Genomic DNA, 19010 nt, shown 5'->3' on the forward strand with positions numbered 1-19010 from the left:
GTCAAGGAATTATCTCAAAACGCTAATAGATTGTTTTCTTCCTTAGAAAATGGTTTATATTGCTATATTTTTCTGTCATCTATCAAAGTGATGAAAGTCTGCTGAATCAATTCCCCATAAAAGGAAAACCTGTTCATATGTGCATGTGTATGAACAAGTTTCTTACACATAAACTGAAGAGATACACAGCAAACCATCATTAGGACATATATCTTTAATTAAATTTTTTATATTAGTGGGTTAAAAAAACATTAAGTGAGAAGACAACTGCTAAGGAAGTAAGGTATGTTATAGCTATTGATAATGAAACGTTTAAAATAAAAAGAAGAAGAAAAAAATAAAAACCAGAAACATCAGCTGACATTTTGTAATGGAATAGACAAGATGAACTAAGTGTTGTCTTCCCAGTTCTCATACAAGCAGAGACCACAGGAGAATAATTTTTACATAAGAAGCACCAGCCAAAAGAATTATTATTATTATAACTTTTGTGTGTACTTTTGTTTCTCAAAATTGTTGGGGAGAATTTTGTCCAGCCAGGGTGGGCAAGAACACGATACAAGAAATATTAAAACTGGGGTGCATCTGTTCTTAGGAGTGTCTTGCAGAATACAACCAAAAATAAATTACCCTATTAGTATTTAGAATTTGGTATGTAAAATAAACATTTAGAATTACAATTAAAGTGACTAAAAATGGTATATATATTTTTCAAAAGTCAAGTAGGAACTTTGGGGATAAAACTTAAATTTACTCTCAGTAGTAACTTGTGTAAGAGTATAAATTCTCTCACTCTGATAAACAAGGATATAAAATCTTTCCAACTGTATTCTAGGCTTTCTTACATTTTTCTGTAAATAGAGAATCATGCCAGGTCACATGTAAATGATTCAACAATTCAAGCTAAAATACTGTTTACACAATATACACATTCTTTACTTACAGAGCAAAATATGCTTAACACTTTTATATGAAAAACCTTGGATACAGTAGGATTAGTAGCACCATGAAAAAAAATTGTTCCCCCAAACAGTAGTCATTTATTTTACTCTGTGCGATTCGTCTTTTAATTGACCTTTTAATGAGCCATTTTAATAACTGGGCAAAATGCGTATTCTTCATTCTGCAATCCTTGGAAAAAAGTCCTCCTGGACCCAAAAGGCTACTTAGTTTTTGTATTTCTTTCACAGAAAAATAACACAGAACTTGCTCTGGCACGTTGCTGAGGTACGGCTGAATCTTCATGGTTACTGGTTAGCATGCTCTCTTGGTCATATATAGTAGCACCATTCGTGGCAGCAGTGGTAGAGTTGGAGAGAGTGAGACTTTGCATTTTGAGAAATATATATATGTATATCACAGGTAAAAACACACAAAGAATTCTTGTGTTATGTTCTCTTCATGCACACTTGACATCGGCTAATACGCGTCCTCAAGTCTCCTGCTTTCAGTGTTTCTGACTGAGGTTTACTGGGAAATGAAAAAGAAGACAATGAGATTCACATTTCTAGTATTTTAATTTCATTATTGATTCAAATTCATAGGCAATTTCTTTGTGCAAGGTAGGTGTAATAGCTTACTTTTGAGCATTGTACTGTAATGCAGTGACTGGTGTGGCCATAATTAGTCATAGAGATTTTGTAATTATCCTATCCACTACTATGATCATTGTATCCTATGCCTCCCTTTTTCTCTGAAACTCCTTAATACTCACAGAGTGAAAGAAATCCATGAAGCTAATGAGAAATGCATGGTTAGGATCATAACAATATCCAGTAATGATAACTTAAGAGAAGCAACAAAAAAAATTCAAACAAAAAAATTTCAATACAATGAAATATCATGGGGTGCCTATTTTATATGTGGTGTTACTCATCCCAACATAGAGATGAGAGCTTTTTAAAATATTCTGGGAGAGGAGATAAAGGAACTGAAGGAGAAAATAACAGATCGAAGCTTCAGTTCCTAGGTAGCCGAAAGTCTAGAATAGCAGCTGTTTAGTTACTGTGCAGATCGCATCAGGTGTTTTTGTATCTGTTTTGTCAATGAAGGGTTAGTACCAAGGCATCTCACACATATTTACCCTATGTTAGTCAAATCTGATTTTCTGACCTGAGTCATGTAAATGAAAACAATTATTGAAGGATACAGACCATGAATTCCTAACATCCAAGGTGCATCCAAGAACTGCACCTTCCCCGCCCCTCCCCGCCCTCCCCCCGCCCCCCGCCACCTTTTCTCCACCATCTGTGAAGGAGACTATCAAACTGAACTAAAGTTACCAGCAGCTTACCTGAACATTTCTGACATGTCTACGGTTGCCAACCAAAAACTGTAGGAGTTGGCATAGTAGTTACAGGTACCCCGCCCATGACATTCAATGAAGGGAGCTGAACGAAACTCTTCCAAACAGGAACCAGGGGAGGCCAGAGCTTGACCTGAGCCCTCTGCCCCGGCACTTGTATGCTGCAAAAGACAAAGGAAAGTGTGCTGCAATACTCATGTGTCATAAGAACTTAGTGATTACCCAAACAGATATGCTGAGCTTACTAAAAACTCCATAACCAGTGAAAGGGACAAGGCCCAGTGGTAATAGACTACTATCCACATCAAGCGGAGTGAACAAATGCACTAAGTTATTATGTGAAAGTGTTCCAGAAAGCGTGTGAGAAGGAACGCGTGCTTGAACAGAAGTTGCCTGAATTTCAAGTAACTCACTACGCAAATTACAGGGAAATCACATTGGGAACAAATGTGCATATCGTAGTCAGTCAGCTAGGAGGACCAGGCGAGGAAGAGTGTTTCATACCATCATGAAGGAATAACCAATCCACAGAGAATCCCATCCTTGAGGACAGCGGGGAATCTGGATGGTCTGACTGTGAACTGCGATCACCACAGCTGGAGCTTCGCATACTGCACATCTGGTAAAGGAAAAGGCAGAGGAAACAATCCACAGAGTAAGTGCATGAGAAACAGCAATCCATCTTCGTTGGAAACTTTCCTCATCCGGAAGTCTAGTTCACCAACAAGCAAAGGGGAAAAATACACAGTGAGAACTGCTTTTGCAAAAGCGCTTTCTCACAACATACAATGAAGTAACGGCATAAAACTGAACTTCCCCCACCTCACCGAAATTACAGATGCATTGCTCTAGCATTTTAATTGGCTATTCTGGCCTACAATGCTGTTTGTTCTAGTCAATGCCACCACTACCTTTGGATTTTGGCCTGGTGTACGCTACTTGCTGTCAATGTATCCAAATGGAAGGTAGTTACTTAGTAATGGTGAGATTGTGGTAAGAACATCTGATAAACTAGAAAAGATGAGAAAAACCTCAATCTCTGTCACTTTAGGTTCAAATTATATTTATTAGCCATTAAGCCATATCTGGAGAGTTATAACCCATGCAGAACACTGGACACATACCCAGGCACTTGCTGAAATCCATAAAATTAAGTCAAGCAGCAACAGAGTGAATATAGCTGAGTCTACCAGATCACTAACAGAGTATAAAGGACCCCTCTGAAATACGACTGGAGACGACAACTTGGCACACTTTTCCTGTACAACAGGCAGTGAACTTAGATTGCCATTTGCTTTCAAGGGTTGGGACTAGCAATATATATCACATACCACAGAGACACCCATGAAACTTTCTAAAGAATACAAACAAATGTATCAGAAAGTGTTCCATGAATTTGTAATTATGACTAAAATGGTTTAATCTTTATATTAAGTGGCAAAGAAACTAGTATTCCCATTGATTCATCTTTTTGGCTACTAGAATAATAGGTCATGATCAGAATAGGAATAGCAATAGCTAACATTCTTAGGAGAGTCACGTAAACTAAGGTTTCTAAGGGACAAAATAGCAGGAAATTCCTATTAATGATATACTCTGACTCTGTTTCTTGGGTGCCAAATCTCAGCTATCACTTTCTCCTTCTTAAAGTTGATACATTGTCAAATATTATCCTTCCTAATAATGCAATACATGACACCACAAAGATTTCTGAGATTTCTAACCCATTCATATCAGGTTTATAGCACTATCCTTCATTCTAACTGGTCTCTTCAAATCCTTATTATCCTTTTTGCACTTCATACACAATGATGATTCTTCATTGAAGCGTAACTCAAGAATTTGGGGGCAGGGACTCCTTGTTATACAGCAAGTCAATTCCAAATCATAGTCTGAGCTCAAGTCAGTTTTTTTCTTCTTTTTATCCCCATGCAATATTTCTACACTAAATTCTTTTTCTAAGGTTTATTAACCTTTGTTTGAAAGGCAAATTTACAGAGAGAGAAGGAGAGATAGAGAAAGTCTTGTATCTGCCGCTTTACACCTCAAGTGGGTACAATGGCCAAAGCTGAGCTGATGCAAAGCCAGGAGCCAGGAGCTTCTTCCCGGTCTTCCACATGGTTGCACAAGGTTCCACAAGGGTCTGGACCATCGTGCACTGCTTTCCCAGAGTAAACGGAGAGGTGGATCAGAAGTGGAGCAGACAGGACATGAACTGGTGCCTATATGGGATGCTGGAATCAAGCGCAAAGGTGTATCTTGTACCACTGCACTGGCCCTACTCTAAATTCTAAACACATCTTTTCCTCTCAAACCTCCTATGCTAACAAACTCCAATCCACCACAATCCGATGATTCCAAAACACATTGCTTCCATATATTCAACCCAGATTTCTCCACTTAGAATTATAATCTTGTCACCTATGATTTCATAGCATTTTACTGTATCTTTTCTAGCACTTAACCTGAGACTGACACATGCGTTAGACCAATTTGTGTATGTATTTGCTGAAATTTGGGAGAGATCTGAGTTTTCCTCAAGGCTTCTTGTTCGAGTTGTAATTCCTAGTGTGAGGTAGGGATTAAGAAGGAAGAAACTTAATGTGATTGTGGTGTTTTAGAGGTAGGGTTTTTGGGGAGTGACTCAGATTAGATAAAGCCATTAGAGTGGAGCTCCAGTGATTGAATCCTAGTGGTTATATAAGGTAGAGAGAGCAGATGTAGAGACATATGTGTGCTAGCTCTTGTCATGTGCCTTTGCGTTGCCTCAAGACTCTGCCAGCAGCAAGGTCATCATCAAATAAATCTCCCGGATCTAAGATATCTAGAACCATGAGCCAAAATACATCTCTTTTATGTTAATATAGTGTCTCACCTCATTGTAGTAACTAGCATGACATGGACTGGCAATTTTCATAATGGTTAGATCCTGAGTTCTTTGGATGAAGTCAGTCAAAAGCCAACTTTCACTAAAAGTGGATCAAATGAAATCTTAAATTGAATATTAAAAGCCATCTCTGTTCCCTTTTACACGGGATGTATATCATCAACTACATGTGCTTTGGACTTATTTTGTCCAGCTAATCAAACAGGGGATTCGCAAGAATCAAAACGAGACCAATGCCTCACCGACTAATGAATGGCTCAATGCTTTGGCCTTTCAGGGGTTCCATGCTCATTGGCATAGGTTCTGGAGTGGAGAGCCAGTAAGAATAGTCATTTCTTGAAGCGAAGTTACAAACATTATTGATGTTGCAGAACATGAAAGGCATGGTACTGAAGCGACGAAGGCAGCTGCCAGCCGTTCCTAGAAGAATCAATGGACAAAAAGATAAAGAAATGCATCATAATTAATCTTTATTCTAGAACTATAGCAATTTCACAACAACAAAGTTGCCTTATTTCTTAGATATTAGATATAATTTACTTTAAAAATTCTAAGATATAGTCCTTCATAAACACTTCTAAATTTAGAGTATATTTTGCAACTTAAGTGGACATCTATTGTGCTAGTTCACTATTTATGTTCAAAGTATTTTTTTCTTTTTAAAGATTATTCATTTTCATTGGAAACAAGAAGATACAGATGCAAGAGGTCTTATATCCACTGGTTTACTCCCCAAAGGGGCCACAATGGCCAGAGCTGAGACAATCTGAAGCCAGGAGCCTCTTCCGGGTCTCCCATGTGAGTGCAGGGTTCCAAGGCTTTGAGCCATCCTCAGGTGCTTCGCCAGGCCATATACAGGAAGTTAGATGAGAAGTGGAGCAGCTAAGACATAAATTCATATGGGATTCTGTTGTTTGAAGGTGGAGGATTAGCCAATCCAGCAATTTTCCTGGACCCCTCCAAAGCTGTTTTTGAACTGATGTTGTAACCTAAAAGTAATATCTTGGGGCTGACATGGTAACACATCAGGTCAATCCTTCACCTTGCGGTGTTGTTTTCTGTCCAGACTGCTCCCCTTCTAATCCAGCTCTCTCCTTATGGACTGGGAGAGCAACAAAAGATTGTTCAAGTCCTTGAGTTCCCACACTCATGTGGGAGACCAGGAAAAGGTTCCTGGTTTACAGCTTCAGATCAGCCAGCTCTGGCTACTATGGTCATTTCGGTGAATGAAACCAGTGCAAGGAAGACCCTCGCTCTGTGTGTCTACTCTATCTCTAAAGTCTGCCTTTCAAATAAAAATAAACTTATCTTTAGAAAATAATTATGTCTTATGGAGAACATTTAGTAATTTATATGAAAATATCACATTAATATTTCCTGGTCCAGGCTGCTCTTTCCCCCAAGATTACCCTAGTATGTGCCTTGAGTGAATTTGCAATTTCTTTATTGCTAAAGACAAAAGTACTGCTGACAAATATGTGCAGCAAGTACAGATAGGTCTCAGGAGAACAGATAAATAGATAAAGAGAGGAAAGAAGGATGTGGGGAGGGGAGAGGATAAAAAGAACAAATATCGCAATCTCTCTTTTTTAAAGATTTATTTATTAGCTCCAATACCCTTCGACATCTACGAGAGCCCAATGGGATATGGGGCAGACTGAACTAGGCTGCTACACATGCTGGCAAATCAGGGCAGGGGCGGGCCAGGTGGGGGTTATTGGGGATCCCTCCCACTAGGCTGCAGCTCCCAGTGGTTGGTGTGATGGCCGAGTATGTGACGAGCAGAACCAGGATGGACTACAACACCCATTGATTCCAGTGGAAGTCGAGGCTCAAGAGGGAACCAACCCAGCAATTGCAACCACCAGTTGAATGGGGACCAGAGATGCTCTCCCCAAGAAGCCGTTGAACTTATTTGGACAATAAGATGCTGGACTCTATGCTTGGTATATGCTTGCAATGAAGGAATCTCAACTAAACTTGAACTGTGGTTACGCAACAAGGTGGAGGAATCCACCATGGGGGGAGGGTTGAGGATGGGTGGGGGGAATCCCAATACCTATAAAACTGTGTCACATAATACAATGTAATTGATAATCATAAAAATGATTTATTTATTTATATTGGAAAGTCATATTCACAGAGAGATGAGACAGAGAGGAAGATCTTCCTTCCCCTGGTTCATTCCCCAGGTGGCCGCAACGGCTGGAGCTGAATCACTCCAAACCCAACAACCAGGAGCTTCTTCTGGGTCTCCCACGTGGGAGCAGGGTCCCAAGGCTTTGGATCCTTCTCTACTGCTTTCCCAGGCCACATACAAGGAGCTGGATGGGAAGTGGAGCAGCTGGGACACAAATCGTCACCCATACAGTATCCCGGCACACACAAGATGATTTAACCATTAAGCCATCACACCAAGCCCACAAGCGTTTAAATTTCAGTGCTATTAGATGCAATAGAAGTTATCTCAATAAGTGACTAAGCATTTTCCCATCTCATTTGCTAACAAAAGTATAAAGAAAAATAACATATATCCCTCACACATTTTTAAGTGCTATGGTGCCTGTATCTTTGACAGCTAAAGTTGTCCATTTTTACATTTTTACTGTGTTAGTATTAAAAAAAAAATGTTTTTTCTTTCACCTTCAAACATATCCTTGCAAACTCACTTTTGTAATACTAAATGCTCAAAATCTGCATGCCACATATATACCTTGCCAATGGTCATTTCTTGTGTTTGGGAGTGCTGATATTTGAAATAAACTTTCATATATCACTCTTTTAAGTGTATCTCATGTGATCATTTGAAATGTAACATTAACTACTTGTATTAAACAAATAAACTATTTTTAGTAATAGGAAATACACATTATTTCTCTTGAAAATTGAAACAAAATTTCTACTCTACTCCTCTCACAGTTTTATCTGAATATATTTTTATTGTTCAGAATATGTTACTGAATGTATTATGTATCCTGCAAAAAATGATAACTTTTAAATCTTTCTAGGAGTATAAGGCTTTTTATGATATTTTATTTTGATCTGTCATCACTATAGCTGTTATCAATTCCCAACTGAAATACAGATATTATAAATGCTAATAATTATTAAACTAAATTGTAAACTTAGAAGTGAGATGGATGAGAAGTAATGTATAAATCCTCAGTTAATGGGAGACTTTAACAACACTGTTATTTTGAATTTCCCTTTGGAACTTGTCTCTCAGTGGTTTTCACACTGCAGGGCGGTGTGCCATAGCACGATTCTTCTATAAAGTGTCAATGCCGAACAGAGAAGGGGGACACAGCAAAGATTATGCAGACCACATTCACCAGCAGAGTGACATTAGGAGAAAATTCATATGAATACCAAAGAGTTGACGATTGGTTCCTTTAAAATTCTGCCCCCTTGTCACTTGAGTCCATGGACAGGGTTCATCCTCTTTGGTTTTCTCAGGCCATGAGCAGGAAACTGAATCAGAAGTAGAGCATCCAGGACTCATACCAGAGTCCATATGGGATGCCAGTGATGCAGGCAGATTAGCTTGCAATGACATGACCCCAGTGCCCCAATTCCTGGTTCACTCCTTCATATGCTCCAGTAGTTGAGACTAGGCAACAGCCAAGGCTTGGAGCTGGTGACTCAACCTAAGTCTCCCACATAGGTGCAGGAATCTGAATCACCATTGTATCCAAGGCTCTGCATTGGCAAGACATTGGAGTTAGGAGTTGGGGCTTGGATTTGAACCTAGGAACCTTGACAAGGGACATCAGTATCTTAACTGCAGGACTAAATGCTCACACACATATTATCTTCTTGACTGTCTGTATGTTGGCAAATTAGATAATGAGTCCTAAAACGTGATGTTCCAGTTCAAACAATGAAGCCCCAACACACAGTGGAAAAATTCCAGGAGAAAGAAATCTTGGGAAATGAAGAGTTTCTGAGAGTCATTCAATTCAGCCTTGTATTGTCAAATGAGCTGCCCAATCCAGTGTAGAGAATATACAAGAGGTCTTTAGAAAGTTCATGGAAACTGCATTATTTTTAAAAAAGTATAAATTTCATTTTATTTTTCTACAACATGTACTTACATTTCAATTTCATTTTCCATAAACTATTGAAATTATATCATGCATGGGAACGCTTGAAATGAATTAGAAGTTCTGTAGAAATGTGGTACTTTGTGTAGTCTTAACGTACTATGATAATGCTTTATAAAGCTTAGATACATGTTCTACAAATACAAAGTAATATCCTTTTTTTTTTTTGATCTAGGAATCACGATTACCTTAAGAAATTATCTTTCAGTTTGATGACAATTAGTCTTATTGAAAAGGAATATCTCTCTGATGAATTATAAACATTGCCCACTGAAGTTATGTTGTAAAGAACCCAAGAAATGTGCTTATTTATAGCCTTTTCAAAAATTTCTTTAGTTAGGCCAAGAATTGTATTTCAGTGGAGTGCTATTAATTTAAAACCCATAATGGCTAAATTCAATTACACTTGACATGGTCTTCTATTTGGAAGCACCAAAAGAATAGAGGGATGCACTTTGGCTAAGGCTACTCCAGAATCTACCAGGTTTTACAAAAACAAAAACAAAATGTATAGTAAGCAATAATATGTCAATTATCTCACCCAAGTCTTGACCGTGAGCTCTTTTATTTCCTTGTACATACAGGAGAGAGAAGCCATCATAGATGTGGACTGTTCCTTGTGGACATTGTGGTGCATCTGTTGTTTGGCTATGGCGTGTGATGAGGAATCCATGAGCAATAGAGGAGGTTCCAGGGGGTCCTGGAGGTCCCTGTAATCCATCTGGCCCAGGGGGTCCATCCAAACCACGAGAGCCTAATTCCACAAAATCATCAGTATACAAAATTAATTAAGCCAGGATCTGTTATTACAGCCGTTGAAACAACATCTTGACCTTATTTGATTAGTTAAGACATTTAATAATTACAGAGTCTCTGCAAAGGCTTTGCTATATATTTTGGGCTTGGAGACAACTAAGAAATGGTCTCTGCCTTCAAAGAGATTTAAATGTGCATTTCCTCTTTGACTTTAGTTCAAGATAGCAGGCAATAAAACACTGTCAAAATGGAAGAACGAGGGCTTATTTGGAGAATTTTTATGTTATCTAGTTTCTTGCTGTACTGATGGAGGAGTTTGAACTCCAAGACCAAATTTTAGCTTGCTGATTGCTCAGCAAGAAAGGACGGGTTCAGTTGTCCTTAGTTTCCCAACTACAGTGCTGGCAGACATTTTCCTGTGAATCTTCCTAGGGAGCTACTCTGAAGCACACTTTTTGGTTTAGAGAACAGGCAGGGATTTTAAAGATAACTTATCAAAAGGACTGTTTTCAATCTGTCATTAACTTCCCTTTCCCATTTAGCCTCTTGATGTGAGCTCACTTAAAAATTCTCCTTATAGCCAAGCTTTTCTCTGGTTAATGTGTCTATAGTTTTTTGTTTTTGGAAAACGTATCAGCAACACATGCAATAATGATGATACTAACTTGTTTCTTCCATAGAAACAGAATTAATGAAGCACAGCATGTTGCCCGCCCCTAATATGTGTGACCTCATTGCCTTATTGCCTCCAATATTTTTTCCAAGACAAATGTATATATGTATATATTATGTATATTATGCATGCAAATTTATATATAATATATATGATATATTATATACAAATGTGTATATATTATATATAATATATGTATATATTATTTAGAGTTGCCAACATATATTAATAACCTATTGAGTTTATGATCTTGTTTCCATGTTAGCAATCTTATATTAACATATGTGTATATTTTTTGCAAATTGTCTTCAATTCTTTTTGAAAATAGGTTGAGCACAGATTAGAAATCCAGCAGATGCCAGATTCACTATTATTAGGAGCACCAAATAATAAGTGACCTCAAACATTTGTATAACAATTTATCATCTCAATATGAGATAGTGACATGATGCTCAAAGGTCTATGGGAATCAGCAAACTTTTATTCATATTTCCTGCAATTTATGGGGAAAATTACAACCTATTGTGATACTTCAAATATGGAAGGATTGGCAGTGGTTTCAAAGTGGTGAAGAGATTTAAACCAACATTGACAATTAACTAAATAAGTAAGTACAACGAGTACCTGGAAACTCTCCATCTTGAGTTTTCCAGTTCTCTAAATATATAAATAGGAGTCACTTTGGTAGGTTTCTTTCATATTGGCAAATTTCCTTATAGGCGCCTTACTATCTTTCCTCAGCAACAAATTTATGAGACAGCTGTGCACTCTCAAACTCCAAGTGGAGGCTATGTGTCCAAAAGTCTCCCAGACTTAGTGACCACCATCAGCAGCACTACTTGATTTGTCTCACCTGGCTGCCCTGGCAGACCTGGGTCTCCTTTGCGTCCTCCTGCACCGTCAAAACCAGGGAGTCCATTGCGTCCTGGATCTCCTGGAGGGCCAACTGGACCTTTAGGAAAAGAAATGGAATTTTCAAATGTGGCTAGACTAATTGTTTATCCAAGTAGACCTAGGAGACTTAAGGTTCTTAAGGGCCCTGGATTCATAATCCACTCTCATCTTTAATCCAAACAAATGAAGGATGAATTAAAGTTCAGGACAGAAGAAGCAGATTAGGATTTCTCTTAGGCTTTAAACATTTCATTTGCCTCTGCAGAGATCCCCTTAATATGGAAGTTGCGCTCACTTTCCCTTAAGAACCAGACAGGAGTACAGATCCCAATTTTTCTCACATATTCCACCATAGGTCAAGCCTGTTACTGGGAGGCATTTCTGGGAAGCCTACTTTATTTCTGGGAAGCCTGTAAGTCTTTTAATAAGGGGACAAAAACTGAAGTTAGTTCCAGCTTTTAAAGTTAGCTGTAAGCAGAGAGTCAAAGTCAAGGAGACAGCAGTTATTTTAAAAAGTCAAGGAGCCTCGCAGTGGGAAGCTGATGGCTCACCAAATTAGTCTTCAATCTTTCTGCTGGGTGAAGCAGCTATAGCATCAGATCTGTAATACATCTCCATTTCATAGCAGAGTTTTTAACATTAATAAAATTCAAATTAGACTAGCTAGAGGAGGTAAAAGAAATCTGACTGGGTCTGAAAGACATTCTGACATGATATGTTAAAAGTTTCAAAAAAAAAAGATGGGATCCAGTGATTATCTGGTATTCTACCAGTTGCTAGTTCCTATTGTCAGAGATATACTCTGAGATGTAGAAGAAGGACTAGAGAGATGTTCTTAAACAGATGGGGCTTAAAAATTGATCCGCAGGAGCCTACGCTGTGGCATGAAAGCTTAAGCCTCCACCTGCAGTGATGGTATCCCATATGGGAACTGATTCTAGTTCCAGTTTCTCCATTTCCAATCCAGACCTCTGCTAAGGGCCCAGGAAAGTGGTGGTGGATGACTCAAGTCCTTGGTTCCCTGCACCTACAAGGGAGACCTGGAAGAAACTCCTGGCTTCTCCCTTCAGCCTAGCCCAGCCCCAGCCATTGTAGCCATCTGTGGAGTGAATCTACAGATGGAGGATCGATATTTCTCTCTCTTTCTCTCTCTCTCTCTCTCTTTCTCTGCTTCTCTCTGTAACTAACTCTACCTTTCAAACAAAAATAAATCTTAAAAAATGATTTGTGAAAGTACCTGGTAAGCCCTGAGGTCCTGGTAATCCTGGTGGACCTTTTAACCCAGGCTGGCCAGGGATTCCTGGAGGACCAGCATCTCCTTTGATTACAATACTCTGCCCAGAAGGACCAGGTAATCCAGGAGGACCTAAGAGAAAAAAACACAGGGATTTAAAGTCGGAAACAAAACATTGAGAAGAAATGGGTGCAAAAGTGACCTAAGATCACTTAGGAATTACAGTGTGAGAAACAAGTTACAGCCCTAAACACACATTAACCTTTAATTTCATTGATCATAAAAGTTTTCTTTTTAAAGATGTATTTACTTGACAGGGCTGGTGTTGTGGCACAGAAAGTTGAGCTCTCATCAATAAAACCAACATCCCACATAGGTGCTGGTTTAAGTCTTGATTGCTCTACTTTTGGTCCAGTTTCCTGCTAATATGCTTGGAAGAGCAGTGGAAGATGACTCAAATGCTCAGAATTAATGCTGCTCAAAATTAATTATTTATTTGAAAGGCAGCAAACATGAAATCAAAGAGAAAGACCTTGGATTCATGGTTTCATACCCTAAATGGCTACAATAGCCAGGAATTGGCCACATCAAAGCCAGTAACCTGGAACTCCATCCAGGTTTCCCACAAACACTTAGGATATCATTCATTGCTTTTCCAGGCACATTAACAGGGAACTAGATCGAAAGAAGAATAGCCAATACTTAACTGACACTATAACACAGGATGCCCACATTGCAAGTAGGAATTTTGCAATTGTGCCTCTCTGTGAAAATTTTAAAGTACTTGATTACTGCTATATTCAACAGATATCTGTTCGAGAGAAATTATAACTATCTCATCCAGAAGACTGAAATATAATTTCCTTAGGGTTACTGAAAAAACAATGCTTATCATTCATATTTTCAAGTCCTGAGTGTAACTCAGTTATTAGAAAACTTAATCCATTACAAATCTGTGAACACTGATATCAGAGGAGGACAGACCTGTTCCCTGAGAAGTCCATTTTGATTTTAGTCCCGTTTGCTGCAGTTCTCAAGGAACCCACTGAACTACTAGGGGAGTTGAGCAGATACCCTACTTGACAGTTTATAGAATGCAAAGGAACCACCACAAAATGGTGCAAAAAATATACAAACATATACATGTGATTTTCTCTTGCGATCTGCATAATTGATTATGGGGAGGTTAGTAAAAAAGACAGTAAAAGTCTCAGTGAGGGATCAGCATTGTGGTATTTAAGATTAAAACACTGCATGCAATGTAAGCATCCCATATTAAAGCACTGGTTCGGATTCCTGCTGCAAAGGTTTTCATTCAATTTCTAACTAATGAACCTGAGGAGGTAGCAGAAGAAGGCCCAAGTACTTGGGCCCCTCTCACCCACGAAGAGGACTCAAATGGATTTTCTAGCTCCTAACTTTGTCTTGGCCCAGTCCTGATTATTGTAGCCATTTGCAAAGTGTACAGTGGAGGAAAGATTTTTCTTTCTCTCTTTCCCTTTCCCTCACCCTTTTACATACTGCCTTTCAAATAAACACACATTTTAAAAATATCAATGAAACATTATTTTTCAGCTTCCATTTGTCTTAAATTTAAAAGTTCCTCTATTGATATTATATTGATAAAAAAAATTTTTAAAGAATAGCAAATAAAAAGTTTTGCCTAAAACTTAAGCCTTTGATAATTTAGTTGAAATACAGAATGCAAACTTTCAAGTTCTTTAATGCACCTACATGTCAAGTATAATTATCTTTAGCAATGAGTCTTACCTGGTGGTCCAGTAAGTCCTGGTTCCCCCTCAGGACCAGTTGAACCAGGCATTCCACTGGGTCCTTTCATGCCTGCAAAGGTAAATGCAATTGTATGGCAAAGCAATCAGGCCATAGTGTTTACTCAGTCAAATCAGACATGGTATCTTATTCCCAAAGAGCTTAAAGGGAAACCCCACAATATCCTTTTACATACCTGGGAATCCTGGAACACCAGGGAGGCCAGGATCCCCTTTCATTCCATTGAGGCCAGGCCGCCCTGGATTACCCTGAGTAAATAAAATCATTAATGTAAAAAAAAAAAAAAAAGGAGGTAAGGGAGTTAAGTTAGAGGAATTACATAGTGGCTTACATAGTATTTACAGTCAAACTTCTAGTATTCAATTTCCTGGATTCAAATTCTAATTTTGTTTATTAGTTTTTATTACTTCAGTTGTATATTTGAGTAATCATTTTTGTAATTTTTTAAAGATTCATTTATTTGAAAGACAGAAGTTACAAAGAGAGAATGAAAGAAAGAGAACTTGAGAGAGACTTATCTTCCATCCATTGATTTACTCCCCAAATGGGCACAGTGGCAGGATCTGGGTAGGCCAAAGACAAGAGCTTCATTTGGATCTCTCACATAGGTGGCAGGGGTACATGCGTGGGGTACATGCAAGGGGCATTAGCAGGCTGCTGCATTGACAATGGAGCAGCTGGTGCATGAACAAGAGCACATATTGGGTGCTGGCATTGCAGGTAGTAGCTTAGCCTGCTGCAACATCAACACTAACCCTGTTTTTATAAGAACACTAAGAAAAAAGAAGCGTCTGCTCCATGGGGGAGAAATTAAATTGATTAGCATGTAATATGCACTTAATATATGATACCTATCACTATTAACAAAACACTTATCATTTTTTTTTTAGTCTAGACATGAGGTAATGAGCATGTGGATTAGAATCACATATATTAAAATGCTAACATCGGAAAGACTTAGCAAAATTATACTACGGCCTGTCAATTGGGTTTGCAAATCATAAACCATATGGAAAGGAGAAGAGTTTACAATTACTGCATAATGGCTCTAAAGCAACCGTATAGAATAGAAAGATCATTTAGGAGACTATAGTGCTAATCAAGTTCAGGACAATTAAGATTGTATCAGTAAGAGTGAAAAAAAAAATGCCTGAAATATCTTATTATGCCAAAATAAAAGAAACTGCTGGAAACCATGAGATGGGGTGCATGTTAGAAAGATACAGAATCCAGCTTGAAAATGCTTCTAATCAAAATAAGTAATGATAGTTTCAAAAGAATAAATTATTGGGAAAAGGGGAAATGATGAATCCATAACTGATGAAAAATATATAAATGAACAGGCAAGAAGGGAGGGTTCTTGCTCAGTGAGCTCAACCCTTTACATGCAGATAGTATCTGAGGTAGAACATAATCTTTTTGCTACTATTCCACTGGAGAATGTTTGAAACAAAAATTAACAGATGTTGAATCTAAGAAAACTACTCAAAAGCAGTAGAGTATTTGCATGCTCTTGGCGTATTTTCCCATAGTCTTGCTAACCTGCTGGCTGCAAGGGACATAAGAATCATCACAGTTGAGAAACTGATTAACAGCTTGACTAGCTGATCAAAATGAAAATCCCAGGGTAGGAGTGTTGCACAGTTGTTTAAGTAGACACTTGGGAAACCCACACATCATGTGGAGTGTCTAGTGGATTCTCCCCATCCACTTCTGATACAGCGTCCAGCTAATGTGCCCCGCAGGCAATGAATGATGTCCCAAGTATTTGAGTTACTGCCACTGACAAGGGAAACCTGGAAAGAATTCTGTCTCCTGGCTTTGGCTTATAGCACCATGTGCTGCAGATGTTTGGGGAGTGAACCAAGATATGGAAGATATTGTGTGTCTTCCTTCCTCCCTTTAATGCCCCACCCCGCAGCCTGGTGTCTCTCTGCCTTCACAAATAAGGAGTAAATTTGTATTATGGGTCCATTTATCTGTTAACATGAAGACACAACACTCATATAGTATTCTGGCTAAGTATGTGCAGCCTGAATCAATTTATGAAGAAGATTCAGAGAAAAGAAGGAAAATTCTATTTTTAAAATGGCAAGGGGGTGGCTAAAATAGTTTTTAAATGCTAGATAATGAGAGGAAAAAAATTAGAAATGGGCATTGTTCCTCCTTAAAGGATAATTAAGTGAAGTACTTAATTTCGTCTGGGTCTTCCTGTACTAGAGAAAGAAATCTCCAATAGCGTATAACTGCATCAACCGACACTGATAGAACACAAAAGACAGAAGTTAAATATATCTGTTTTCAATTTCTGAAAGTTTTTTTAATTGTACTCTGGTTATGTGAGAATATCTTAGACCTTAGGAAATATGCACTTAAGTGTTTAATGAAAAAGTGTTATGACAGATGTAACTTACTCACAAATGCTTCACTATACATACATACATATTTATACACATATATGTCCATACAGAAAGAGAGCAAATGGGGTGAATTGGATCACACAGTAGTCTTGAATGCAGGCAAAGTAGCATGTGAACTAAAGGTATATGGGAGAAAATGAAGTATGGGATGAGTAGTATATGAAAATAGACAAGACTAATCTTTCAAGCCCAGATAACCAGAAGAATAGTAATACAGTGGGTATAAAAGTTAGATATTGGAAAGCTTTAAGGACTACTCCTGTAGCTATCTTCTTTTTCTGCAGGGAAGCAGCCTGCAGAGGTAAAAGACAGCCCAGAGTGCATTGCCAACCGAATTTACTAACAATTCTCTTGAATGAGTGAATGAATGAATGAATGAATGAATGAAGGCAGCTTTGAGAATTCATAAAGAAGTATGTGGCTCTCTGTTACTCAAACCAAAGTAGAAAGCACAGGAGTGGATATGCTACATTTTTTTTTTTTAATAGGTGAAGATCCAGAGTGTCTTTTTTTCCTCAGACACAAAGCACAAATGTGCAGTGGAGCTGAAATTGGACCCTAACTCCATCTAATTTCAAAGTCTAAAATATTCTCAATCACCATAATTACCTCCCTATGGGTGGACTCATCCACTGCAATGCTCTGACATATCTATCTCCTTTACATAAATTTGCCTGCACTGAAATGAAAGCCTCTCAAAACTAAATAACATACACTCCAAAGACTACATAAAGTATCTTTTGAGAAGCCTCCTTTGGTTCTTTTTAAAAATTTTACTTATTTACTTATTTTTTTTTTTAAAGATTTATTTTTATTATTTTTTATTGGAAAGGCGGATATACAGAGAGGAGAGACAGAGAGGAAGATCTTCCATCCGATGATTCACTCCCCAAGTGAGCCGCAACGGGTCGATACTATGCCGATCCGAAGCCAGGAGCCTCTTCCAGGTCTCCCATGCGGGTGCAGGGTGCCAAAGCTTTGGGCCGTCCTCAACTGCTTTCCCAGGCCACAGGCAGGGAGCTGGAAGGGAAGCGGGGCTGCCGGGATTAGAACCGGCGCCCATATGGGATCCCGGGCGTGCTAGGCGAGGACTTAACCACTTGCGCCACCGCGCCGGGCCCTATTTACTTATTTTTTAAGGCAAAATCCTTTTAGTTAGAAGACTACAGGAACTTGCTTCCAACTTTGTTTTTGATCTTCCAGTGAGCCAATGCATAGAGATTATGTTTAGAGAATGTTAATTAAATAATGTAGTTTAAAACAAATTCTCATTTTGAATGCAAATATCCACACTCATCAATTCCTTACTCCCATTTCCTACCGGGAGTCCTGGTGGTCCTTGGTCTCCTTTCAAACCAGGCAAGCCAGGTTGCCCAGGTGGGCCTGGGTTTCCCCTCTCTCCTTTAATACCTCCATTTCCAGGGAGTCCTCGGGGTCCTTCTGGCCCTGGTAGACCTTGATAACGCACAACAAATGATCACAAGTTCAGTATAGTTTAAGAGTTGGACAAAAGACAAATTGTCAAATAACCATTTTATCATTCATTTGCAAAAATCTAATTGTGTATGATAAAATTGATACTGCATCAAAATGTACAGACTTACAATGACTCCCTTTCAAATGTAAATTGGACTAAGTTCTTTCTGTTATTAACACTAGCTTTGTAGACCCTTTAAAGTTTACTTTTTAAATTAAGAAATCTAAAGAAAGAATTCAGGGCAAAATAAAGTTCTTTTCTGTAATCCTCCCACTAAGTGAATTAAGTTAAAATGAAAAACACAAACACTGCTGTGCCCTAGTCTCAGAACGGAGCATGCGTACATCTAAATCACCTGGAAAGCTTGTAAAACCAGATTCCTTGGCTCACTCAGAGTTTTGGATCCAGGCAAGCTGAGGAGTGGCCCCAAAATTTCCATTCTACTAACTATTCTATAGAAGCTCAAGCTG

At 38.5% G+C, this 19010-nt stretch overlaps 1 protein-coding gene across 2 annotated transcripts in view; it reads right to left on the bottom strand.

Moving 5' to 3' along the window:
* Positions 1-204: 204 nt before the first annotated feature.
* COL4A5 (collagen type IV alpha 5 chain) overlaps positions 205-19010 on the bottom strand; it is a 185485-nt gene continuing 166679 nt past the window's right edge. For both annotated transcript variants that reach the window (XM_040999806.1, XM_040999805.1), the window contains 10 exons: positions 18385-18518; positions 14819-14891; positions 14623-14694; positions 12856-12984; positions 11578-11676; positions 9837-10049; positions 5435-5612; positions 2810-2924; positions 2294-2466; positions 205-1470 (listed from right to left, as the gene is read on the bottom strand). In XM_040999806.1, the coding sequence (XP_040855740.1) occupies positions 1389-1470; positions 2294-2466; positions 2810-2924; positions 5435-5612; positions 9837-10049; positions 11578-11676; positions 12856-12984; positions 14623-14694; positions 14819-14891; positions 18385-18518 (1268 nt within the window). In that variant the 3' untranslated portion in view covers positions 205-1388. The remainder of the gene's footprint in view (positions 1471-2293; positions 2467-2809; positions 2925-5434; positions 5613-9836; positions 10050-11577; positions 11677-12855; positions 12985-14622; positions 14695-14818; positions 14892-18384; positions 18519-19010) is intronic.

Source organism: Ochotona curzoniae, unplaced genomic scaffold (genome assembly GCF_017591425.1).
Source record: "Ochotona curzoniae isolate NIBS_2020 unplaced genomic scaffold, NIBS_Ocur_1.0 scaffold_1852, whole genome shotgun sequence".
In the NCBI taxonomy this organism is placed as follows: Eukaryota; Metazoa; Chordata; class Mammalia; order Lagomorpha; family Ochotonidae; genus Ochotona; species Ochotona curzoniae.